Source organism: Miniopterus schreibersii (assembly GCF_964146895.1).
Source record: "Miniopterus schreibersii genome assembly, chromosome: 19".
Taxonomy (NCBI): domain Eukaryota; kingdom Metazoa; phylum Chordata; class Mammalia; order Chiroptera; family Miniopteridae; genus Miniopterus; species Miniopterus schreibersii.
In genome coordinates, this window is record NC_138119.1 from 13,946,372 (window position 1) to 13,971,616 (window position 25,245).

General features: G+C 49.0%; 2 protein-coding genes across 7 annotated transcripts; both read right to left on the minus strand.

The window, feature by feature from the left end:
• Positions 1–1,718: 1,718 nt before the first annotated feature.
• Positions 1,719–8,477, minus strand: SSR2 (signal sequence receptor subunit 2). 3 transcript variants are annotated; one of them, XM_081121001.1, is made up of 6 exons: positions 8,395–8,477; positions 7,573–7,727; positions 6,797–6,895; positions 5,857–5,965; positions 3,365–3,442; positions 1,719–2,263 (listed from the first exon to the last, which is right to left on the minus strand). In XM_081121001.1, the coding sequence occupies exons 2-6, from the start codon at positions 7,725–7,727 to the stop codon at positions 2,153–2,155; spliced, it is 552 nt and encodes a 183-aa protein (XP_080977127.1). In that variant the 5' UTR covers positions 8,395–8,477; the 3' UTR covers positions 1,719–2,152. The 3 variants fall into 3 exon arrangements, with proteins under 3 accessions (XP_080977127.1, XP_080977126.1, XP_080977128.1); XM_081121000.1 differs by lacking the exon at positions 8,395–8,477 and adding an exon at positions 8,184–8,392; XM_081121002.1 differs by lacking the exon at positions 8,395–8,477 and adding an exon at positions 8,290–8,386.
• A 1,928-nt stretch (positions 8,478–10,405) lies between these two features.
• Positions 10,406–25,228, minus strand: UBQLN4 (ubiquilin 4). 4 transcript variants are annotated; one of them, XR_013997680.1, is made up of 11 exons: positions 25,017–25,228; positions 23,367–23,518; positions 22,769–22,986; positions 22,007–22,269; positions 20,234–20,392; positions 16,020–16,245; positions 14,688–14,937; positions 14,213–14,436; positions 13,934–14,049; positions 13,558–13,741; positions 10,406–12,196 (listed from the first exon to the last, which is right to left on the minus strand). XR_013997680.1 is itself a non-coding variant. In XM_081121004.1 (11 exons), exons 3-11 carry the CDS (start codon positions 22,914–22,916, stop codon positions 12,044–12,046), a joined length of 1,473 nt encoding a protein of 490 aa, XP_080977130.1. In that variant the 5' UTR covers positions 22,917–22,986; positions 23,367–23,518; positions 25,194–25,228; the 3' UTR covers positions 10,406–12,043. The 4 variants fall into 4 exon arrangements, 3 of the variants coding, with proteins under 3 accessions (XP_080977130.1, XP_080977129.1, XP_080977131.1); XM_081121004.1 differs by having other exon boundaries at positions 14,213–14,296; positions 14,798–14,937; positions 25,194–25,228; XM_081121003.1 differs by having other exon boundaries at positions 14,213–14,296; positions 14,798–14,937.
• Positions 25,229–25,245: the final 17 nt, after the last annotated feature.

The window sequence follows — 25,245 nt, forward strand, 5'->3', positions numbered from 1 at the left end:
TGCTGTCTGCCACTCCTCCCATTCAATTACCTCAAGAAGTTAACAGGGTTCGATCACAGAGCCAACTATTCCAGGTAAAAGTCTATCTATAGATTTTAGGGGCTCTTCCATTTTCCAAGCCCACTACTACAGGAGGCTCAAATTCCATCCGACTCCAGTGGAAGCGGATCTCTTCAGAGGAAGTTTCTGGGTTTTGGCCCCTTTTCAAGGTGCCTGTGACACTAGCTGCCTTCACAATGCTTCTCTTGTTATCTGTCAGCCCCCCCAACCCAACCCCAGTCTCCTCCGTCCTAACAAGGGCCAGGACACAAAGTGCTGAGTTCTGCAGGGAAAGGTGAAGATTGCCCCGGCTTTTGGGAAAGGAGCACCTGAGTGAGGCTGAGGAAGAAAGCTCTTCTATCGCCTTCCAGTTGTGAAGCTTCGCCCAACCTCTAAAGCAGAACACCTCCTCCTCCTCCAGGCTAACTCATTGTTTCCAGTGGCAACCACACAGATGGAACAGTGTGCTCCCTCCTCCAAAGACTAGTAATACTTCATAGTCCTTGAGAGCAAGATGCCACGCATCAAACTAGCTCCCTTTCCTTCCCCACACTGTTCTCAACCCCAAACTGCTGACCCATTGCTTTCTCCCCCTTTCTCCTGAGCAAGTCCCAGGTCCCCACCAGGAACACAACGGGAACAGCAAATATACCCTTTGCCTCTCACCTGGCCAGGCCTGGGGTGTCCGAGCCACAGCGCGTGAAGGAGGGCTGTGAGCTGATGGAGGGCTACTCCATTTGGAGCTTCCCGTTGTCTCCATGTCCTTTTCATCCTTCCGGGCCGAGGCTCCACTACTGGGCTGAGGAAAGGTTAAACCGGTTGGGCAGCAACCCCCCCCTCCATCCCCAACACAATCTAAACTGGGAAACTTGGTGGCAGGAACAAAGCGGGTGTTTGTTGGGCTGCTCCCCTGCCTGGGAGGCTGCTCTCGGACCACGGCATTCCTGGGTTGGACAGAGTCAGCTCAGAGTGGAGTCTCCCCACTGCTGCTGCAGCAAAAACCGCTGCCTTTCCATGGGCCATGCTTCGGGAACAACGCAGGGCATCCAGGTGCTTCTGCCTGGCCAGAGCTCAAAGCGCAGGCATTACAAGTAAATTCCAGCTTAAGAAACGCTATTTCTTAAACAGAGGAAGGACTAGAAGCAGGTATAAGAAATAGCTTTTCGCCCAGTCGGGCGTGGCTCAGCGGTTGAGCATCAACCTAGGATACAGGCGATCGAGGTTCGATTCCCGGTCAGGGCACATGCCCGGGTTGCAGGCTGCAGCCGATCAATGACTCTCTCATCATTGATGTTTCTGTCTCTCTCCCTCTCCTTTCCTCTCTCTGAAATCAATAAATATATATTAAAAAAAAAAAAAAAATAGCTTTTCAAGAAGTCAGTAAATGAGACCAGAATGTCTCCTGGGCATGAGAACAGCTTCCCCATCCTCTCCTTGAGCTATGGAGAGGAGCTAACAGTCAAGAAAGGTTTAGTGGAATATGTGGTGATGTGAGAACAGAGAGGGAAATAAGAGATGGAAGCAAAGGTGCTCAAAAGGGGACAGATAGCTCCATGGGAACAGGACCCACAACCCCCACAGCAATGAGGCAAGGATTCAGCTCACCTGCCTAGGAGCCTTGGCCCGAGGGCCTAAACTTCAACAACCTGCACCACCCAGCTGATAAGAAAATGGACAAGTCAGTGTGGCATTTGTTTTTATTAGAAAACCCATTCAGTAAGCACTTCCCTAACCCAGAACAGGGGCTGGGGAACCTCCAAGAGTCCCATAGTTTTCACTGTTATCTCCTGTCCTCTTCTGCGAGGGGAGAGCAAGAGATGGGGGTGGTGTCATGCAGTCTCCAAATGCCCCCTCCCACACCTCTGAGAGTTCCCACCACAGCAGTATACCCTACAGCACCTCTAGGCTCAAGGCATTCTTGTTTGTATGGCTTCAAGAGGGAACCAAGGAGGCTCTCATCGACTCCTCGGCCTAGTCCTTCACTCTGGTTGAGAGCAGGGCAGGATCCAGGAGACCGTGGCCAAGGCTAAGGGAGGAGACTGCATTTGAGATACCCTTTGGAGTCTGGAGAGCACCTGGATTTCTTGGGAAGGGAGGGCTGTGAAAACCCCACTCAATTCTTCTTGGTTTTGGGAGTGTCGTATTTCCTCTTGCTGGAGTACCACAGCAGCAGGGGGATCCCGATGGAGGGGAGCGTCATGACCCCGAAGGCTGCCCAGTCCAGCTGTGGAAGACAACACAGGCCTTGCTTAGAAATATGGAGCAGGGCGCAGGAGAGGACTGGGAAGGAGGGGATCAATGAGAGGGAGCAGCCCAGCCCAAATTTTAAGCGGAACCTTGGCAGAAGGCTCCTCTCTGAGCACTCCTGATAGAAAATGGCTCTCTGAAGACTAGTCTATCTTTCAAGCTGTGAAGCCAAAGCCTCACCTGACCCAACCCAGACTGGAAGAGCTTTTCTCTTCCAGACAATCTCTGAGGAGGGAGATGGCCAGGTATTGCCCTGACAGTCAAGCCTCCTGTGACCTAATCCCACTTTGTCTCCAGGCCCTCCCCTATTCCTCTGCCTCAGTCTGCTCTCCAGCCTCGCTAGACTACCTGCCACACCTGGACTGCACCACACACTTTCTCACTCTGAGCTGCTCCCTCTTCCTAGGATGCCCATCCTTCCTAACCCCCTCTCTGACTGGTTAAACGTCACCTCCTCCAGAAAACCCTCTCTGACTCTGAGAGACTAAGTTTGATGTTCCCGCTGCCTGCTCCTCCAGCACTTGTCTATAATCTCTATCAAAGCATTTCCCCCGCAGTGACTTGTTCTGAGTCCCCTAGGAGTCCCTAAAATCTTTATGAAAGGGACTGTTTCTTGGTCACCATTGTTTCCCATAGCAAAGTACCGAACTGAGCACATAATTAGGAACTTCATAATTATCCACTGAGTAAATGAGTAAATGAATTTCTTCAGCCAGTACTTTACGCAAATCTTCAAAAAATTCTCTCCTCCAATAGACCACAGCTAAGTTCCCACTTCACCGTCTCAACACTCTACAACTCTTTGAACCTAAGCAGATACTCTTTTTAAATCTCAAAACAGACTCCGGACTTCAACTCAAGGCTGAGTAGAGCAAAGGGGCAGTTTTGTGGTTCTGACTATTGTGATCTCATTACCAAAACTCTCTAATCATGATTAAATCAGGATATTTGACAGCTGCATCAGACACCAAAAAATAGGTATGGCAAAAACAAACCAATTTAACAAATCTCCTAAGGAGGCTAAGGGGTCCCAGTACCAAAAGGGTGGTCTCATCCCAGACAACACTGTACAGCTTACAAAGTGAGGTGAGAATCTTCTATCAAACTCCCGCTGAGCAAGGATTCCTCCCTGTCCAGGTGCACTGGTAAAGCCAATCTGAAAATAAAAGAAGGGCATTAAGGCAGGCCCTCCACTTTCTCACCTGAGAAAGGGCAGTCCCAACCAACCTACTTCTAAGTGTCAGATTCTCAGAGCTTCATGTCGGGGTAAAGCTTTTGAACTAGAGAGAGCTGGATGATTCTTACTGTGTTGTAAAGAGGGGTAAATTAGGAGCCAAGAGAACTGAGAAACACATGATGAGCATTTAATAAATAAGTAGGTTGGGTATGCAGCTGAAGTTCAAACCAAATCCTTCTATCTGTCTCAGACTCTGGAGCAAGCGGCTCACCACTACTGGCCCCTCTCAGGGCCAAGCATGTAACGAAGTGACTTGCCCTTGCCAATCATTCCTTATTCCTCCAGTGGAAATACCTCTCTGTACCTCAGGGGGCCGTGAGGCTCAGGTGAAATGAGAAGGGTGCTGGGAGTATACAGCCCTACCCAAATGTGCATTCCTCTGTCTTGGAGAGGAGGCCAAGACTTTGGAGCACACTGCAAACAACTTTGTTCTAAACTGGCAGCTGCGCCTTTGGTTTTGTGTCTTTTAACCCATCAAATGCCAGGTAGAACCAAAGAGTCCTCAAGTTGGTTATTTATTTTATTTTTCTTTTGAGGAGCTGCCAAACTGTTTTCCCAAAGTGGCAACAGCCATTTTTTGTTCTCACCAGCTGTGTTCTAGCGTTCTATTTTTTCACATCCTTGCAACATCTGTTACTATCTTTATTTTTTATTATAACCATCATAATAGGTGTGAAGTAGTATCTTATTATGATTTTTGTTGTTTTTAATCCTCGCTCAAGGACATGCTTAGAGAGAGGGAGAGGAAGAGAAGGAGAAGCATCGATGTGAGAGAGATCAATCGGTTGCCTTCCGCACACTCCCTGAGTGGGGATCAAAACTGCAACCCAGGTATGTGCCCTGACCAGGAATCGGACCCACAACCTTTCGATGCACAGGATGACGCTCAATCAACTGAACAACTCTGGCTGGGTTATTTTTAATTTCTTTTCAATTATAGTTTACATTCAATATTATTTTATATTAGTTTCAGGTGGACAGCATAGTGATTAGACAATCATATACTTTACAAAGTGTTCCCCCTGATATTTCCAGTACCCACCTGGCACCATACACAGTTATTACAATACTATTGACTATATTCCCTGTGCTGTACTTTACATCCCCAGGACTATTTCTAAAGTTGGTCTGAAAGCAGAAATGACACAAGATGTGAAAATGTAAATAGGATTATAAAAATAGGGTTCCGCATGGTTTATAAGAAACAAAAAACTCAGAAAGTGCATTTTAGAGAATCTTGGATTTCTTTTAGTTCTATGATTGTCTCCGTACAAAGTCCCATCCCTACTGTGCACTAAGTAGCCAATAGCCTATCCACACGGTCCTATCAGAGGCCTTTATAAATTCATGACCTAAGCTTTTTGAGGGCTGGGACAGTGTCTTAATCTTCTTGGGAGTCCCTAGAGTCTAGCACATTGCAGGGGCTCAATAAATGTCCGTTGACCTTTACACCAATCAATCAAAGATTGTTTACTACTGTGTTTCTATTATATATGGGAAACAGAGAGAAATCTAAGACAAAGTCCCTGGCTTCAAGGAGTTTATATTAAATTGGGAAGTGTGTGTGTGTGGGTCCTACACATAAGAAAGAGAACTACTGAAGACAATAAATAATTAAATGTCCAAATGGCACACAACACAAGAGCTACAGATGTTTAGTTGCAGTCAATGAATGTTTATTGAAAGAATAAGTAGGGAAGAGCAATGCGAACTGTAAAAGCAGAAGACAGAAACAAGGACTCGTGGCTCAAAGCTGGGTCTTGGGAAAGCTTCGGATAATGAAGTGGAGGAGAGAGTACTTCAACCCGAGAAGGGCAATGTGGAAAAAGTAGCACTGAGAGGAGAAGGGAATGTACGGAGAAGCCTGGCCTAACTAGGACGGAGGGTCTTTGTGGGTTGAGCGAGAGAGAAGCTGGAGAGGCAGAGAACAGCCATGAGAGGCAGAAAAGCCTGACCTTGCTATGACACGCAGGAGCGCCCTCAGCAAGGGAAAGATGGAGAAACCGTGAAGACAGGGAACAATCTGACAGCGGCACAGAAGATGAATAGGAAGGGCAAGCACAGCAATACACTGGGCAGAAAGTGACACATTCGGATTAAAAGCCAAGCAGAAGGAATGGTGAGGCAAGAAATGCCATGGTGCTCCCCTCCCACCCACTTCAGTTGCTTTATTCTGGAACCTGACAATTTGAAACACGCCTCCTAAGGACAATATCCCAAACTTCTGGTCCTTCTTATCCTTCTCAGAATTTAGTGGCTGCTTTGAAAATTTTCTGCAAGGGTTTTCAAAAGCAGATTTAAGCCCCATCCAGCTAAGAGTTTGGGAAACTCACCACAACGGGCCCATCCTCCTGGGCCAGGTAAGTAATGGTCGCTGAGGTGAAGTTGAAATAACCAGCCTTGAGAGGGCGCAGGACAACAGTATGGGAGACGTTGCTGGCACTGGCCCAAGAGTTAAGGAAGGGAAAAGATGAAGCTAAAGTTCTCACAACCTTTCAACTTGTGGACTGAATGCCCCATTCACAAAAAAGGATGCCAACACATGCTGATTTCATGCTTGCAATACTCTGCAGTAATAATGAACATGCACTTTTTGTAAGCCTAAAGTGTGTTATACTATGATACCTTTTTAGCCAAGTTTTAAGTCTATATGGATGTACTCAATATGGAGGTTTTTGAAGTAAACTTTCAAAGCAATATATGTTATGGATGAAATATTAGTCACTTAAGCTCACAGAAAAATCTTTCATTGACTATAACTGAAGGAAGTTCTTGAAAAGATGAAATAAAAACAAACAAACAAAAACCACAAAGAGAACACTAATCCTCATCAGAAAACCTAAACATACTTTAATTCACAAGGGGGGGAAATCCAATTCACAACACTCAGGAAATAACTGGTAGATCAGAATAAGAGACTCACTGAACTAAGAAGAGTCTTTGAAAAGTCACCCAGGTCCTCCATGTTAGCATCCAACTGAATTTCTTTTAAAAGCACCTTATTCATCTTTGCTGGGCCACAAACATTTAAGTGGCTACATCTTCCCCACAGAGTATGTTTTAGGGCCTTCTAACCTGAACTTCAGAATCTCAGGTCTACCATAAATCACACTCACATAACTGTCACCAGTATCTCTTGCCCCATATCATCCAGAGAGGTGACAGAAGAATGGCCATGCACACCTGGACTGTTTGAAGTAACCTGACTGCTTTGCTAGCAACGTTCCCCCAACCCTCACCGCCAGCCTTCATCACCCAGTGTCAAGAGGATACGGGGCAATCCGGTCCCATTTGACGTTGAGCATTCCAGAGACAATGCCAAAGTCTTCTGGAGGGAAGGAATCATCAGATAATTCCACATCTAATGCAGCACTAGAAAACAGAGGCAACAAAAAAGGTTTGGAAGTCATGAGTATGAAAATTAAAGCAATCAGTGATCAAATCTGCCTGCTTGTCCTAAAAATTAAGAACTACAATAGACACATACGACTGACCTATATAGTAACTTGGGTTTGTTGCACTGAAGAATCCAGGTCAACGGCTGGATTCTGTGGCTCAGAAGCACCAAAATACTCAAGTATCTGGGAAGAATGGGCCCAAACCCCTTCTTGCCTCAATTTCTCCAAGGGTGTGCGTTGGGGAGAAGAGCTCTTAAGACTCTTATGGAAGATCAAATTAAAGGGAACAAAATAAAAAAAGGCAACAAAAATGCACGTAGGCTAATGAAACAAAGGAAGCTGAAACTTTAAAGCCCTGAGGCGAGAAGGAATGATACATTTTATGCTTTCTCATTTGCTTCTCCCTGTTTCACAATTCTTGCTTCTTTCCCACTCTAAAACTCTTCCAAATCAAAAAAGTGGGGGTGGTTTTTTGCAGCTTAGGTAAGAATGTCCTCCTCTTCCAAAATCAGGTCCAGCAGTGTATTCATTCACTCACAACATCTGTTGCTGTAGGTCTCCCAAAGATAAATCACCACTAGTCCCTGTTCCCAGCAGGGAAATCTAAAAAGCCTGAAAAGGGCCCAACCTGCAGCTCCGGAGCCTCCTTACCTTGAGCCAACATTGTAGATGTTGTACTGTAAGGTCAGGTCTCTCCCCTCCACGGCATATCTGTTCAGCAGTGATTTAGAGGCCAAAAGCCTGGCTCCTTCCTCTGCTTGAGTGGCAGCAGATAGAGCCAACACGACAAATGCCAGCAGCCTCATCTGTGGAAAAAGAGACTAAGTGAGCAGTCAACCCAAGCATGTAAAATCACCAAAATCTGACTGGCAGTCCTCCATGACAAAGCCTATCAAAGCCCTTTGACCTTACCAAAGCAGCAGCCCTTTCCACAGAGCAGTCTATAAACCACTGGAACTGACTTATTCGCGACTCTCCCGCCATCTCCGCCCTGCAAGCCCTCGGTCTAAGCACCAGCATATCCACCACCCTCTTTCTGTCGGGGGCCCAGGGTGCTTCCCAACTGGTAGGGTCTTCTGAGATGACACCTTGTGGCTAGAACAGGGCTTTCCTTGGGGTGCCCGATTTCGGCCGATCTCAGACCTGCGGCGCCTTCCAGCTTTCCCTTACACATGAGGCCCCTCAGCCCCTCTCTCCACCGCCCAGCTCCGCTGAGACCACTGCGCGTTCGCGGGGTCCTCCCACCCACCCCTGCATCCTACCCTCCATCCTTCCCCCGAGATCCCATTCTCCTCGCCCCACATCCTTTCGTGGGTGCCTCCAGGGGCTCAGTCCGCTCTGCGCCCTCCCCACTCTCGCCAAGATTACACGTCCTCCGGCCGCGCGCCCTCGCCCCTGCCCCTCCCCCAGCCGCTGGTGAGGTGCGCACACGGGACTCTCCCCGTCCTGCTCGCGCTCCCGCCGGGGACTCACCGTGCGCCCCACGAAAGCCTTTGGGGGAAGAGGGGGGACCAATACCGGAAGAGAGCGTCAGCACCCGAAAGACCGGAAATAAGATTGGACCGGAAGCCCCAGTGCTCCTTGCGAAGCCTTCTGGGAGTTGCAGTTCTCGCGACAAGCCCCGCCTTTCCCTTTGTAGTGCCCGCGGATCTGGGCGACGCCGGGCCCCTCAGAAAGGCGGGTCCGCTTGTGCGGACACCATGCTTTTCTTATTCTGCCCTGTTCAGTGGCTTTTCAAGCCCTTACCGTACGTGCCCAGCGCCTGATCAGGTGCTTTGTGGAACTGCCGCACCTAGAGGTTTTGATCATATATCTAGAATGTCGAATGTACATACTGTTGAACTAGGAATTAGAGAAAACCTCTTTCTCCGAGGGTTACCAGCATTCTTTCTAATTCCAGGCAAGACACTCAGTCGTCCCCTACATCCAGTAAGTAACCAAGCCCTGAGCTTTATTTAGAAGCCCTTTGAGGTGCTAGGGAAGTAAATTCTTTCTTCTCCATTCGCCCTGTAACTTTAGTTCATACCCGTTACTGCATGCTGTTTTTACTGCAGTAGTCTCCCTATCTTAGGTCTTTCCCTGCACTTTTCAATAAGCTATCAGACAAACTTTCCCAAATAGCATTTTGAACAAGAGACTCCGGGTGCAGAGGTTGGAATGTGAAGTTAGGCAGTCATGAAATCAAGTTCCAGCTCTGTCTGTCACTTGATGATTAGGTAACCTTGAAAGTGTTACTTCTATAAAGTCTCGGTTCCCAAATATTTAATATGAGATCATTATAATACTCTCAAAATGTTGAAGGATAATGTATGTAAAACTTTTAGCATATTGTCTGACATGTGTGTGCTCAATAAATGGTAACTATCAATATTACTATTATTCAATATCTTCATTGTAGCAGTCCTTCATTCAATCTGAATTTATTGAGCACCTAATTTGTGCCTGGCACTGTTCTAGGTACTGAGGATACAGTCATGAGCATGACGGATAGGATTTCTACTTTCTGGGAGCTACAATCTTGTGCAGTAATACCTATCACCTGTATTTGTTTTAGGAATCCCTCCATTCCCCACCTCCCAGACCAGAGCTCCCTGACGACAGGTTGTCTGTTTTCCATTGCGTAGTGTCACGACCGAGCACACAGAAGTACTCCAGGTATGAAAAACAACTTCTCTACACATAACCATGTGCTTTTTCTCCAAGTCTCTGTGTGTGGCTTCCCTGAAATGCCTCTTTCCTTATGCAAATCCCACCCACCCCCATCCTCTCGGATTAGCCTTCCTCAGCTTTGCCAGACTACATTGCTCTTTTTTAATCCTTACCAGAGGATAGTTTTTTTTATTGATTTTTTAGAGAGAGAAACATCAATGTGAGAAACATCATCGGTTTCCTCCCGTATGTGCCTCGACCAGGGATCAAACCCCACTACTGGTCTGAAACATCCAGACTACCATGATCAGAAGTGGAACCTCTCACCATGATCATTCATATATCACAGAACTCTGGGCTATAACCTCACTATACAAGATAAATCCTCACAGACATGGAAAGACTTAAGTCCACGCAATTAGTAGTAGAGCCAGGTCTAGTCTCAGAGCTCAAGACTAAGAACTACTAAACTCCACCTGCATAAGATCTGGATGCAAGGGTTTGTTTTGTTTTGACCTTTTTACCTGAGGTAAGGAGAGAGCAGTCTTGCCAAAAAGATCAGATAGAAGTAATGACCTAGCCACCTTCCAAACACTTTCATACATTCCTCTCCTGGGGATGGTTAATGGAAGAATGCAATCTTTCCCATTCCTAAACCATGGATTATAGATATTCCCCAAGACCAGTTACCCTTAACCTTCAATGTTTCTTAACATCTGTGGTAACTGAACCCAACTTCAAATTCCTCTAGATCCACTTTATAAAAACCCTCTAAAACCAAGAAGTTGTCTTCAGCTAGCCTCCTCCCCCGCAGAAAACAAACACCAAGACACACTCACAACAAAGACCACACACCATTTATTTACAAAGGCCAGTGTGGGAGCTGAGGAAAGGACGGAGGGAAGCCACGCACACATCCTCTCTGGATTGCCTGGGACCCTTTCCCACTTGGAGAAGATTCTGTTTCTCATGCCTCTATGTTTTCAGCCATGGGTCCCCCAAGCAGCCAGGCTAAATAGCAGAGAAAGGAGCTGAGGTGAGCCTCCTCTGTGCTCCAATCGAGTAATGTCCATTTCCAGATCAAAGGCAGCAGTGGCACCCCTCCTTTCCTTTCTCAAACAGAACTTTCTGGCCCGGAGGGAACAGAGAAGTCAAAGGGCAGGGGCTCTAGGTGGAAGGACCCCTCTACCATTCCCTGAAAGCAATTAGGAGTGTAAGGGTGCTGCTCACAACCCTGGGAGCTTCAGAAGGGGTATCCACACTGCCCTGGGGCTACCCAGCATCCAGAGGCCCAAGAGACCTGGCTCCCTGGGCTGTGTGTATTCCTGCCCTAGACTAGCCCTTTTTGCCTCCTTCTCTGGTGGGGGGTGCTCTGAACCAGAAATCAGCAAAGAATCCAACCTTCTACTCAATCCACACGCACCAGCTCCCCCACACCCCCACTGCTAAAGCAGACCCCAATCCACTTCCTGTCTTTTGAGGGGGGCTCAAATCACTGGTACCTGGGGACACAAGCAGGTCCTGGGTTCACAGAAATGTGTGTATGTGTACATAAGCATGTGTATTTGAGGAAATGGAGCCAATATGGCCCCTTGTGAGCCATATCGCTTAGCTCCACTGAGCCCCTTTCAACTCAAGTTCTATTAGCATCTCTAAGTCTCCTCTGCCAGGCCTGAGCCAGGACTCCCCTGCCTAAAAGAGTAATTAGTGCTTCCACTTCTCTGTCAATTCCAACTTCCAAGCCTTTTATTCAGGCTGTTTTGCCCATTCCCTTCCTCTAAAAATCTCATGCCCTCCTCCCGGGCACCAATCTCCATTGGGTTGGTCCAGGGCTTGTTAATTCCTTGTTCAGAGGGCTGTGTCTTATCTCCCCCTTCAGACAGGAAGAACAGGCATCTTCCTCCCCCTGGACGTCCCAACAGACCCCATTAAAAAGTCCTGGATAAAGTGTCCGGACTAGAAGGCAAGGAGAATCTCAGCCTGCTTCACCCGCCTCTCCTTTAGAGTGTGAAGTTTTAGCATTGGTGAGGGTGGAGGTGAGAGGGGATGGGGAAAGAAAGAAGATGAGAGTTACCAAAAGCAAACATAAAAACAAGCAAAACCCTAGTGGTACAGGTGAAAGACCATGTTTCAATAAACCAGAGAGTTGGTTCCTCCTTCAACTCTGTACTGCCACTGAGAAATTTGAAGATTGCAAAGGTGGTTGTGGGGCCCATCAGCAAAACTGTGAAAACCGTTTAAATAGTTCTGCTCAAGCAGGACCAGGAGAGAAGATTCTGTAAGAGACATAGAAGTAGAACCAAAATTCTCAGACAGAGCTACAGGGTTGGGGTCCATGCCTCTAAAGCCACCCTGCTGTCTGGAGAGGACAGGAAGGAGACAGGAGGGATGACAAGTTGCAGAGGAAAGGAGCTGACAGGATCCAAAGGCTGGTATCCAGGGAAGGGAGAAGCAGGAGACACAGGCCACAGGATTAGGAGAGCTGAGATCCCAGGAGTCTCTCAATAGCCGCATTGATGTCCCCTCCTGTGGCAATCAGGGCCTGCAGGTTAGCCTCGCGGTTGATGAAGCCCATGGCGTTGAGCTGCTCTAGCTGTTGCTGGAATCTCACTTCCGGCGTCTGCACCTACAGGGGACAGGCCTTGTGAAGTGGGCACAGGACCAACTTCAGAAGCTGGAGGTTTATAATGACGAGAAGACAACCTGTAGGTCTTCTCAAACATCGTCAGAATCAACCAATGGAGCAGGGTGCAGTGAGCTGCAAATGGGGGCCAAGGAGCCTGGGTCCCAAGCCACTAAACAACTGTGTAATAATAAGGTGTGTAGAGGGGTCTTTCTTAAAATTTCAAAGTAACAGATAGGCTTTGGTCAGCTTATATTCCTAACTGCTTTCCATCAACAGTCTAGAGATGTTAATAGGTACTCCAGATGCCAAACGCTCTGTGGTCCGTAAGATGCGTGATAAACACCACCTCTAAACTCCCTCCTAGCCACCATCACACATACAGCCATATTAAAGGCCAGCGAATCACCTCAGGGAAGAAAGAACCTGTTTAATTTTAACCAATCAACAAACACACTTATTTACAAAAGAGAAGGCTTTGTATATTTGACACTCCCATAAACATCTCCTGGAAGTGTTTTCCCAGGGAATGTTTAAGAAGCACTAGCCTAGATCATGAATAGAAGACTCTCAGAGCTGGAAGAAACCCAGCAATCACAGGCCACCTGGCTGCTGTGCAAAAGCCCCGTCCAGTGCTGCATGCCATCCACAGCATTTAAGCTGGGCTGAACCTTGGCGATCACTTGGTTCAGCTTTTGCACCAAGCTGGGCATACTTACATTTCTGTTGAAAGGCTTTTCCCAGATGAGTCACAAAGGCCAGAGAAAGGTTAATGGACTTACCTAAGGTCATCCCCACTGCCCTAAACCCCTAGCCTTGACTTTGTAACCCAGGGCTTTAGTTACCTCACCTCCCATAATCCTCTTCTCAGGTCTCAAGAGATGGAGGACTGCTTTTACCATCAAAAGAATCCCATGATATAAGTAGAAGTGGTATAAGACAACAGTTAAAGTGTAAATCCTAGAGCCAGCATGCCTCGGTTTGAATCTTGGCTCCATTACTTACTAGCTTTTGACTAAGCAAGCCACTTAATCTCTCTGGGCTTCAGTTTTCTCCTTTTGTAACACAGAAATTACAATAATAGCTCCCTCACAAGGCTGTTGTGAGGAATAAATTAAATGAGGCACTTGGAACAGTATGGAGCACATGGTAAGTGCTATTCTATTCTCATCTCCATTTTACAGCTGTGGAAACAGAACTTAGGGAAGATCAGTAACTTGCCCAAGGCTAAAAAGTGGCAGACCAGGGTCTAAAGCCAGGTCTCACTGACTCCAAAGCCTGCTCTGCTGTCTCATTCTACTGTGACCCCTAACACCACCAGCATGGAGTGGTGGTTCCAGCCCCAGCCACGCTGCCCCATGTACCTGTGAGTTTCCACTTCCTGCCAAAAGCTGGATCATCTGCTGCATGAGCTGCTGCTGAGCATTGGAAGCCCCAGTTGGAGAAGTGGCTGGTGGGGCTGGTGAGGAGGCAGGGGCCTCGGGCGCAGGCCTGGTGTTGCTGCTTGCTGATGGTGCAAGGGTCCGGGACATCCCAAAGGATCCAAGGCTGCAGAGAGGAGAGACCAAAAGGTGGGAGAGGGCCTCTGAGAAAGAGATGGGAACATGAGATTCAGAAGGAAAAGCAATTGGAGGAAACAGGAAAATAGACTGAGAGTCATAATGGCTGCTCAGAGTGGCAGGGGGACGGGCTAAGGGGAGAAGTAGCCAGAACCTTGCTGTCCACCTGGGCCCCCCTCACCTGGGTATCAGCCCGGGGGCTTCAGTCTGCAAGGTCTGCAATCCCTGCTGGATCTGCAGCAGCGCCTGCATGGCGCGGGGATTGGTAAGGATGGAGAGTGACTCTGGGTTCTGCATCTGGTGGGAAATGAGCAGAGAAAGGCAATGGGAGGTGGCAGGAGACAGGAAGCAGCCTAAACTCAAAGTTCAGGGCCAAGCTCTGCCCGTCCCTGAAGTTCCACCTCTTGGCCTTCACGGTCCAACCCCTGCCAACTTCCACCTCTCTGGGCTTCTCACTCACCTGCTGCAGGAAGACTGGGAGCTGCAGGCGGAGCTGCTCCTGAAGCTGGGGGTTCCCCGCGAAGAGCGGCACGTTCACCATCATCTGCCAGGGTCAAGGTAGTAGGAGGAGGCCTGGGCCTACCCATCCTAAGAATTCCCCCACAGCCACAGTGTCCCTCGGCACCCCTACCACTGCAGGAAATCTGGCCAGCTTTTCCAAGGATCTCAAAGTATCCTGAAGGCCTAAGTGGGACAGTGAGAGGAAATGGAACTATACTCCCGGGCAGTGACGAGTATCAGAAGCCAGGCTGCTCAGCCCTACGTCTGATGCTGACGAGAGCTCACACTCCCTACACAGTGCCCACAGTGTGCCATGCCAAGTTCAAAGCACTTCATATGCATTAACTCATTTAATCCTCACAAGTCATGAGGAACTATTGTTATTACATGTACAGATGAGGAAACCGGGAGGTTAAACTACTTGTTTAACTTACACAGCTAGGAAGTGGTGAAGCTTGAGATGCAAACCCAGGCAGTCTGGCTCCAGAGTGTTTTGACCGCAAGAAACTGCCCCCAGTGCACTCCCCTGGAACCAGTTCCATACCTGAGCGGCAAAGTCAGGGTTCTGGGCAAGCGTCTGCATCATGCTACGCATGTAGGGGGCAGAGATCACGTTCTGCATCAGCTGGGGGTTCTCTGAGATCTGCTGGAGCAGGGCCTGCATCTCCGGGCTGTTGAACATCCCTAAGGTAAGGAGGGGGGAAAAAAAACCAAACAGGAGAAAAGGGGTCCAGATGGAAACCAGATGTTTCACACCAATCCACCTTACTTTAGACACTGAGTGGTTACAAAACTCAGAATGGCAACAGTAAAATGGGCACCCAGTTACTGGGGCGTGGTCCAAGTCTCTCCTGACTCCTGCTTTGGCCTGGCCCCTTTCCCATCCACTCTGCTAAGGACAAGCCGGTTGGAAACTGGGTCTGATTCATGCCCTGTTCCTTCCACAAGCTCAGATAATGCCAGAGTTGGAAAGGATTTGACTAAACATCACCTAGATCAATGGTTTTCAAACTTGTCTTAGCAGCAGAGACCTTTCCTGAAACCAAGTCTCGCATAGAAACCAAGCATGTCAATAGTCTGGTTGGTGCTGGAGCAGGAGGCCTGGAGCCTCTCCCCTTTGGTCCTTCCTCATCCTAGAGATGGCCCAGAACCCCCAGGATTCAGGAGCATACTTTAAAAACCATGAATCAGGTTCAAGTCCCTTATTTTATAAATAAGGGAGCTGAAGCACACATAGAGGGAAAGGGACTTTCCCAATCAAGATGGTCCCAGGGTACAGAAAAATCAGGGCATCTACCAACGACATCCCCTGGGTCATATGCAGTCAGAGTCCAGGTAAATGGGGCACCCCCAGGGCTGTGCAGTGCACAACCTGCACCTCTGTGTGGTAGCTCTGCACATCCCTCTCCCCAGCCTCGCACCTGCCTGTCCCCAGGTCTGCCCTGATTCCTCTCCCACACCCCCAGCCCCCGTCTGACCCATGTACATTGGACAGTACCACACGTGCTGAAAGAGCTTAGAAGGTGGGGCTTGGTTCATTCATGAGCCATCACTTAGGTGACTCCCAGTGATATCAGGGCATGGTCAGAACCAACCCTCACTCTCTGAGGGGTGGAGCCATGACCTCAGGCTGCAGAGCCCCCCCTGTGGCTTCAATAGTCTCACCTCTGTCTTCAATATTCTGGAACAGTATGAACCCCATTCAGTCCTGGGCCAGAGGAACTGCCCTGGTGACCCCACTAAGCTCCTTCCACCCTAGGACATACCTGACCCCAGGCTAGCCGCATTGATCCCAAAGGGGTTCGAGACTGTCGGGTGCACCTGGCTGGTCCCCGATCCTCCGGTGCCCTCCCCACCGGACCCGGGGGCCTGGGAGGTGGGGGGCGAGGGGCTCCAGGGATTAGGGAGGGGCTCTCGATTCTCAGTCCGCAGAGGCTGGGAAGACGAGCTGTCGGAGTTCCCGGCCAGGGAAGAGAAGGGATTGTTGCCAAACTGGGAGGAGGGAAAGGTTTCGGGTTAAGGACTGAAACAAATCAGGGACAAGGGCTACACCCTTTCTTCCCTATCACCTAGTAGCCTCCCCTTCCCCAGGAAAGGGAGAGAGCTCTAAGACCTTAAAAGTTCTCAGCTCAACTTTTAGCCCCACAATGGGCAGTTCCACCCCCATCCTGCAGGGTAGGAGCTGGCTGATGCTAGTGACTGGATAACTGAACCTCTCAGATAACTGCAAACTTCCCATCTCTCCTGGTGGCTCTAAATATTTGGTCTCAAGTCTCCTCTGTGTTCCACAGTACTTTACACACACCGTTCCCAGTGTACAGCGAGACACTTTTCCTTAGCTCCTCAAGTGCAGAGACACTGGACTCACCTTCGCACCTTGTTCCTGACACTCGTAGGTGCTCAATAAGTAACTGTTAACTTTTACTTCAATGCTGATTTGCCTCCTGCTTCCACTTTCTGACCACCTTAGCCCAATACTAACCCCCCAGAGCCTTCTCCCTCACTGTCTGGGTCCCCTAAGTGGGTTCTGTCCCTCCAGGTGCACCACAATGGAGCACATCTCTGGCTCAGCACATACTCCCTAGGTTCTCAATCTCCCCTCCTCCACCTCCCCAACCTACCTCCTCAGACCAGCTGCTTCAGCTCAACAATCCCCCCCAGCACCAGGCTCCCACTATGTCACTCAGGATCATCTCAGGGTCTGGACCCACCATATGGTGTGCTGCCCAAGGGCGCACCTGAATCTCCTCCCTCTGGACCCGCCAGCACCTAGGGAAGAGCTCTGTCCAAAGGGTGTGCTTGCTGAGGAAGTCCCAGGCCCTCGCTCCCTTGCTCAGCCTGTGTCCTGAGTTCCTAGGCAGTCCTGACCTAAGCAGATCTCTGAGCAGCCTCAGGCCCTCCCCACCATGTGGTTTCACATCCAGTCACCCTGTTTATTCAAAGTGGGTCATGGGGACCAGGGCTGACCAAGGACTCTCCTGCTCTGAGCTGTGGTTCCTTCACCTTACCAGATGCCTGTTCAGATAACAGGGCTTGCAGGCCAGAGTTTGTGCACCATGGTTTCAGTCTCTGTCCGTTTCAGATTTCCTGTTCTGGCAATTTGCCTAGCACCCAACTGCACCTAGTTCTGGGCCCTGCTTTGTTCTTCCTGGTACACCCTAAGGATGGAATCTCTTTTCCTGAACTCCCTATAGTGGTAACAGCTGCCATTTATTGAGCACCTACGATGTGCTTCCTACGTTTATGGTAATGTTTACAATATCCCTCCAATACGCCAGTTCTCAAAGTGTGGTCCTAGGACCCCTGCAAGGCTCAAAACTATTTTTATAATTCCAGGGTGTTATTTGCATTTTTCATTTTCATTCTCTTGTGAGTACTGATTGGAGTTTTCCAAGGGCTACATACATAATATGTGACACTACAGTGGACCAAATGCAGAAGCAGATCTGAGAATCCAGCTGTCTTGTAGCCAGACATTAAAGACATCTGTAAAAATGTAAAACAAGGCCCTGGCCAGATAGCACAGTTGCTTAGAGCATCATCCCAATATGCCAAGGTTTTGGGTTCGATCCCCAGTCAGGGCACATACAGGAATGAACCAAAAAACAACCCCACCCCAAATCCACCACGTTGTTTTAAAAAAGAAAAAAAAGTAAAACAAGGCCACTCTTTCCTCTAAAGTTTTGATTTGGAAAATAAAAAGTTGTTTTCAAAAAAATATGCTATTTATGTTAATGTGTAATGAATTTATTGTTATTTTTAAATGAATTAGTATTTTTTAAATTTCTTAGCTTTAATTTTACATACAGTGAATATCAGTAGGTCTAAGCCTTGAAAACAGAAGCTTTGTGGGATCCTCAATAATTTTTTTTTTTAATCCTCACCTAAGGATATTTTTTCCATTGCTTTTCAGAGGGTGAAAGGGGGAGGGGGAGAGGGGGAGAGAGGGGGGGAGAGGGAGAGGGAGAAGGAGAGGGAGAAAAAAAAAAGAGGGAGAGAGAGAGAAACATCAATGTGAGACAGATACATCAATTGGTTGCCTCCTGCACTTGCCGGACAGGCTGAGATAGAGCCTGCAACAGAGGTACATGCCCCTGGCCAGAATCGAACCCGATACCCTTCAGTCCGAGGGCCGATAACCACTGAGCCAAACCGGCTAGGGCCTCAATAATTTTTAAGAGTATATAGGGATCCTGAGACTAAAATGACTGAGAGCCACTGCTATAATAATTGCTTCCATTTTGAAAATAAGGATGCTAAAGCTTCAAGAGGTTAGGAAACTCAAAATCACATCACTAGAAAATGGTGAAGCAGGTATTTGAACCCAGGTTTGTTGGTGCCAAAAGCTATGTTCTTTTAGCTAAACCAGTGGCTCTCACACCTTAGTGTGCATCAGAATTAGCTGGAGTGTTTGTTATAAGCCTTTCTCAACTACTTGGGTTTTTTTTACTAGGTGAATGCATTACTTTGATATACATTTTAAATTAAATACTTAACTAAAATTTAAAATCAACAAATTCCTTTAAAAATTCACAGTTGATCCCTCAAGCAGTCTCTAAAATTTGAAGGAGCAATCCCCAAAATAAACCAAGATGATGCTGAATTAGGTGGGGGCTCCACTCCACCAGAGGCCCAGACTTAAGTAAGACGATGTGGTATCACTGCAGGGACAGACAGACAGACCAGTGCAACTAAGTAGAGTCAGAAAGACATACACTCATTTGTGGAGCCTTGGTGTAGGACAGAGGCAGCCTGAACAAGAAATCCGTTGGGATATCACGGGCCACTCAGGATAGGGTGCTTTTTCCTTTCCACAAGGAAAAAAATAATGTGAGACACCCCCCACCACCACCTGAGCACTGGTTGGGGGGCTGTATGTGTGTTCAGTTTATGAAAATCCATCAAGCTGTACCCTTACATGCACCTTTCTGTCACTATGCTGTCCTTAAATAAAACATTTTTTAAATGTTTAAAAGGCAAGTTAAAAATTATATGAACAGCATGACACCACTTCTAGAAGGTTGAAAAGTATGCAAAACAAAACTATAGAGTATTTATGGATACATATATAGGTAATGAAAGAATTATAGTGACAAACACCAACTTCAGGGTGGTAGTTAGCTCTGGAGAAGGAAAGAAAGCCATAAGAGAAGGCTGCTATTCTATCTGTGAGGTCTTATTTGCAAATATTAAATATGTATAGGAAAATATACAAAATATTAACAACTTTCGTTAACCTGGAGTAGGAAAGAAGTGGTTGGGAGAAGAAAATAGAAGGATCCCTTTTGCATATTGAGCTTAAATTCCTTTCCATGCTTTTTAAAAACCCTTTTGTTTATTTTGTGTACCTTTTGAATTTTGAAACATGTAAATATGTAATGTATTTAATGCAAATTAAACTTTAAAAAGAGAACCAAAAAAGGCACTGAAACTATATATGGTAACATGTTAGGGCAACATGGATACAACAGAATGCTCTATTTTTATCTATATTTGTCGTATATTTGGAAAGAATTCAAAGCATTTTAAAAAGTGCATATTCCCAGAGGCTGATTCCAGAGATTGAGTCAATAAGTAGCTCAAAGGTGGGAACCAGGAATCTCACCATTAACAAGATCCCCAGGTGATTCTGCCATAGGTAATCTATGGACCATACTTGAGACACTGTGCTGGGATCAGCTGTTTGACCCCAGGCCTGCCCCACAACCTTTGAGCCCCTGGTACAAGAAGTTTGTCAGAAAGTCAAACCCCTGAGACTCAACACCTCACCTACTTTCCTGGGGAACTCTGCTACATTCTGCCCTCGTGCCTCAGTCCCATGCCAAGCTGGACCATCCCTGACTATGCACTCTGAAAACCATTTTCAAGCCAAGGCTGGAAAGAGGAGCAGACAGCACCCTAGGCTCACCTGGGTCTGGAGGTAGGGAATCTCTGGCCCAGAAAACCCACCCACTGCCCCTGCCCCTGGCCCTGGCCCCACCTGTTCCCGGGCAGCACTGAACATGGGCTCCTGGATGTCAGTGTACATGCGGCGGAGGGCATTATACCCTCCAGGGATGCTCTCCAGGTTGCTAAGGGCCCGGTCCTGGTTCCGCATCATCTCCTGCATCATGGCTGGATTCCGAGCAAGCTCCATCGTCTGGTGGAGAAGGGAGAGAGACAGAATGGGCCCTAGAACCAGGGGAGCACCAAGCCTGGCAAAGGGTGGGCCCTGAGGAGAAGGCCTGCATCAGGACCAGGGTCCAGAGTCCAGGATCTGCCCTACCGTGGTAGAGAGTAGGGTAAACTAGACTTCCTTCCTGTACTGCTATCTTGGTTCCAACCATGCTTCCCTGTGGGCATTCTGGTTGGCTTTTTCTAGTGAGGTACAATGATCTCAGAAGCAGTGAGGGCAGCAGCTTCCCTCCCTCAGGTTCAGGGGGTCCACAGAAGTGTCAGGGATCAGGGAGAACAAGGAAATTGAGTAAGAATGGACATGAGAAAGGGGAGGAGGCAGAAGAGAAAATTAGCATCTATCGAGCACCTACTATATACAGACACTGGACTCAGTAATTTATAGAATTCAAGTCATTTAATCCCCACAATAATAGTCCCAAGCAGGTAATTCTGTCCCTTTTTGCAGAAGGAAAAACAGGCTCAGAGACTCACTGTCTGGGGACACACAGCCAGTTAGTGGTGAAATCAGGTGTCAAGGCCAGGTTAGTCTGTCTGACCAACACCAAACTCTGCTTCCTGGTAAATGATATGTTGACAAGGGAAAGGATTGAAGCTGGGACAATGTGACCAACCCCCTTTAACCCCCATCCCCAGGTCTCTGGCCTGACTAAATTTGAGAAACAGGATGGGGGCTTTCTCTTTAGAGCCAGTGGCTCACTCTCAATAAGGGGGAGCCTGTGTCAACTTGAGGTGACAGCAGTACATGATAGAAAAAATGAGTATGACTACTTCTAGTTCCCATCCAATGCCTTGCCTGTCTTTCCCAAATTTGCTCCACTCTTGCTGCTTCTAAGACACCCTTATGTCTAAGACATGACTCTGATCTCTTATCCCATAATTCAGTTAGTACCTACTGAGTGACTACTATATATCAGGCACAATTCTAGACAGTGAACAAAACACTTAAAAATCCTTGTCCTAACAAAACTTATCTTCTGGTGAGTCTAGCACTGGTGTCCACAGCTCTGCTGAGGTCGTCTTTCCTTGTCCCCTGGTAGATGGGCCACGAGGTGGAGCTCCCAGAGACCAACAAAAAACTGCCTCACCTGGGCCTCCCTTACCCACCTGGCCCCGCCCAGCCTCAACGCTCTCCGAATATCCTACTATCTTTTACTCCCAGGCCTTTGCATTTGCTGTCCCTCGGCCCTGAACACTCTTCTCTTTTCCTTCTAGTTCATGCTTCCTCCCTTGGATCTCAGCTTGGGTGACATTTCCTCTAGGAGGCCTCCTTGGAGTCCCAGGATAGGGTCAAGACCTACCCTCTGTGCTCCTGGGGGATCCTGTAACCAGCTGTATGAATAGTACTGACCACACTGTATTATAATCTCCTGCTTACTTGTCCCATTTCCCTTTAAGACCAGGAGTTCCTGAAAAGCTAGGCATGTGTCTTTTCATCACCATACCCTAAGTGTGCAAAACATAGCTGCTGAACAAATGAATGAACAAATCAAGGTAGGACAAGGTGGGGAAAGGCCAGGCAGGCTCAGTTGCTGCCAGGTGTCTTCCACATCCCCGCCCCAACCTCTCTCACACCCACCTGCCTCATGAGCTCGGGGTTGTTGAGCATGTGGCTGATCTCAGGGTTCCGCTCCATCAGCTGCTGCATCTGGGGGTTGGCCATGATCATGTGGCGCATCAGGTCAGGGTTAGACATCATGTCCTGAACCAGGGGGTTCTCCATGATCTGCGACAGCATCTCGGGATTGGACATCAGCTGCCTCTGCATCTGTTGTTGCAGCTCCATGAAGTTGGCAGAGCCCAGACCCAGGCTGCCCAGGCCTAGGATGCCCCCAAAGCCAGCTGCGGGGAGGGGGCAGAGTCACAGTCTGCTGCAGGCGCCTTTCCCCAACCTGGTCAGAGCCACTAGGTTCAGGTGTCCAGGATGGGCCCCCTCTGCTTCCCGCATCTCTCTTCTCCAGTTATTCCCGCAGCCTCAGCCCTGATCCACTGCTGACAGAGATGTCAGCCTGCTAGACTAAGCCCTTCGGTGGTAGAGGCTGGGAGCTAGGCACAGTCCTGAGGACAGAGAGGGCAACCACTGATGGCCTGGTGAATGAGTAAATCAATATTCCCCAGCTGGCTACTGTTGGACCCACTTTTGCCCCTACCTACAATATCCTCACTCAGGGTTCCCCATGTCTCCAGCCCCATTTTCCCCCTCACTGTAAAATCTGCCCATGCTCCCCTTATCTGGGAAGTCCTACGTCCAGGGGTGCCCTATCCCCGTCAGACCATGAATGGGGACCAAGTTTCTCCCTTTTCTTGACTCTCCCCCAACCCCCAATCCCTAAGGGCTTACAGAGTATGGATGTGGTAGCATTGGGAGGGCCCTCCCCAGCCCCTGGGGAGGGACCCCCCCCACTGCTCCTCCGGCTTCCACTGCCAGCATCCGAAGTGGCACTGCCAGAGGTAGAGGGCTGGGCAGGGGTGGCAGGTGAAGCAGGCATGGTGGAGGGTGCTGAGGCAGGGTCTGGAGTAGATGGGGAAGAAGCAGTGGCAGCAGTCGGATCTTGAGTCCTGAGGACAGAGAAAGAAAATCCTAGTTTATGTGAACACAAGAAGAGGGGAGACAACCATCTCCATGTTTGCTATGCAGCTATTGTCCCAACTCAGGCTGCATCCTAAGCAACACTGAGGCTGGGGAGGGGTGATGCTAGAGGTAGTTAGTAAATCAGAGAGGGAAGGAGGAGCTAGTATCATCTGTCTTTAGGGCGTTCTTGGAGACGTAAGTCAGGATCCCTTTCCCTGCAGGTGAGATCATAAGCCTGTCTAGCAACCCATTCAAGAGCCACTTTCCTGGGTCTTGGCACAGGCCCTCCAGGTGTAGTTGAGTGATGGGTGAGAAAGTATCAGATGGGGAAAAGTGGTCCAATCAGAAGCTTTTTTCCTGAACTTACTTCTGAGGGGTCTTGATAACCAGATGGACAGTAAGCCCATCCTTGATTCCATGCTGGTTCAGTGTGTCCCCATCCTTGAGGATCTTGCCTGCGAAGATCAGGACCAGCTGATCCTGCTGAGCCTTAAACCGCCGGGAGATTTCCTCTTTGAACTGTGATTGAAAGGCAGAGATCACTGCAAATGTTGCCTGGACTCCATCCACCAGGGACTCTTATTCAACAGCCTCTGCATTCTTTTGCTCCCACCTCTAGTTGTGAGACTTCCCGTCTGGAGTCTTGACTCCATCACTCCAGCTGCAATAAGCAGCTCCTTTCTTAACCAAGGAGATGGACCAATGAGAGGCTCCTCTCTCAACTCTACTCCAGGGTCTCCCATCCCAGGAAGCCCTTGCTGCTATCTGCTCCTCCCTCTTCAGTCCCTCTGCCCAGTTCCCTGTGAGGCTACTGCCTGGACATCACTCTCCATCTCAGCTTCTTCAACAGCCTTGGACCCAGGCCCTGTCTCCCTTAGCATTCTCTTCTCAGACCCCAAGTTTCTATCCCCTCTTTATATCCAGCGTGCTTGTGACAACTACAACACACAGATCCCAGCTATTTATAATGGCACTAACTATTCATGAGCTAAGAGTAAGTCCCACGAGATACACATTAATTATCTCCATTTTAAAGATGAGAAAAAAGAGATCAGAGTGGTTAGGAAACTTGCCAGGGCAGACTGGACTCAGGTCTTCAGACCAAAGCCCAGGCTTTTAACCAAAACACTGCCTCTCAATTGGAGCCAATTTCCAATCCAGCTTTGCAGGGGAAAAGATTTAAATTCTGGAAAGTAGTCATTTTTATAAGGGGGGGGGGGCAGTGATGATATTAAAGACTGGTTTGGGAAATTAAGACTCCAAAATCTATCACCTCACAAACCAAACCAAACCAAACATACACTCTAAGTAAAAACAGTGCACTAGCTAAGCAAAGGCAGCTTCCAGATCCTCCCTTCCATCCCGAAGGCCTTTCTTAAGCCCCGCCTATGTGAATTCTGGAGCAGCCACAGGGAGGTGGCGAGCACAGGCAATACTCCCTCATTCAATACGATTTTATTGAACACCTACTGCACACTGCGTAAGTCCCGAAGGGGCCGAGAACCAAGCATAACCGCCTGGACTTGAAACAGCAAGAAAGACCTGGGCAGAGGGAAATCCTCCCCCGGCCCCGCGGCGGAGCACGCTGGGCGTTCTCAAAGCGGCGCCCGGCGGGGGCCGCGAGCTCTCCCCTGCGCCCCCCGCCCGCTCTCGGGGCTCGGGACCTTGCCCGGCCCCCACTCTGCCTCGGCGCCTCGAACCCCTACCAGTAACTGGGGCGCACACTCCCCTCAAACACTTCCCCTTTCCCTGCGCAAGGTGTCCCCACCCCACCCTCCACCACGCCCCCAGTCCAGGCCACAAGGCAAACCTAGGTCTCCCTTCTCCAACACGCGCTACGCTCCCCCAAATTACCCTCGCAGAACGCCCCCTACCCGCCTCTCCTCCGCTCCCGCTCCTCCGAGTGCGCGCTGGGCCCCCGCCCTCCTCTCTCAGGCCCTCCCGTACGCCCGACAGTCCAGAACCACCCCCTCTCTTCGTGGACCCCTCCTCTCCGCCCCACCCCCACCCGTACTACCTCCTTGACCGAGGCTCTATCGCTGATCACAATTTCCTCCTTGTCCTTGGGGGTCTTAACGGTGACCCGAATGGGGGGCCTCGTTTCGGCCCCACTCGGCTCCGCCATGCCGCCGCCGCCACCCGGCCGCCCGCCAGCACGCCCCGGCTCCTCCTCCTCCCCGCCCGCCCGGCTGACCTGGCTCGGCTCGGGCGCCTCCAACACTCCCCTCTCCCCTCCCCTGCCCAAG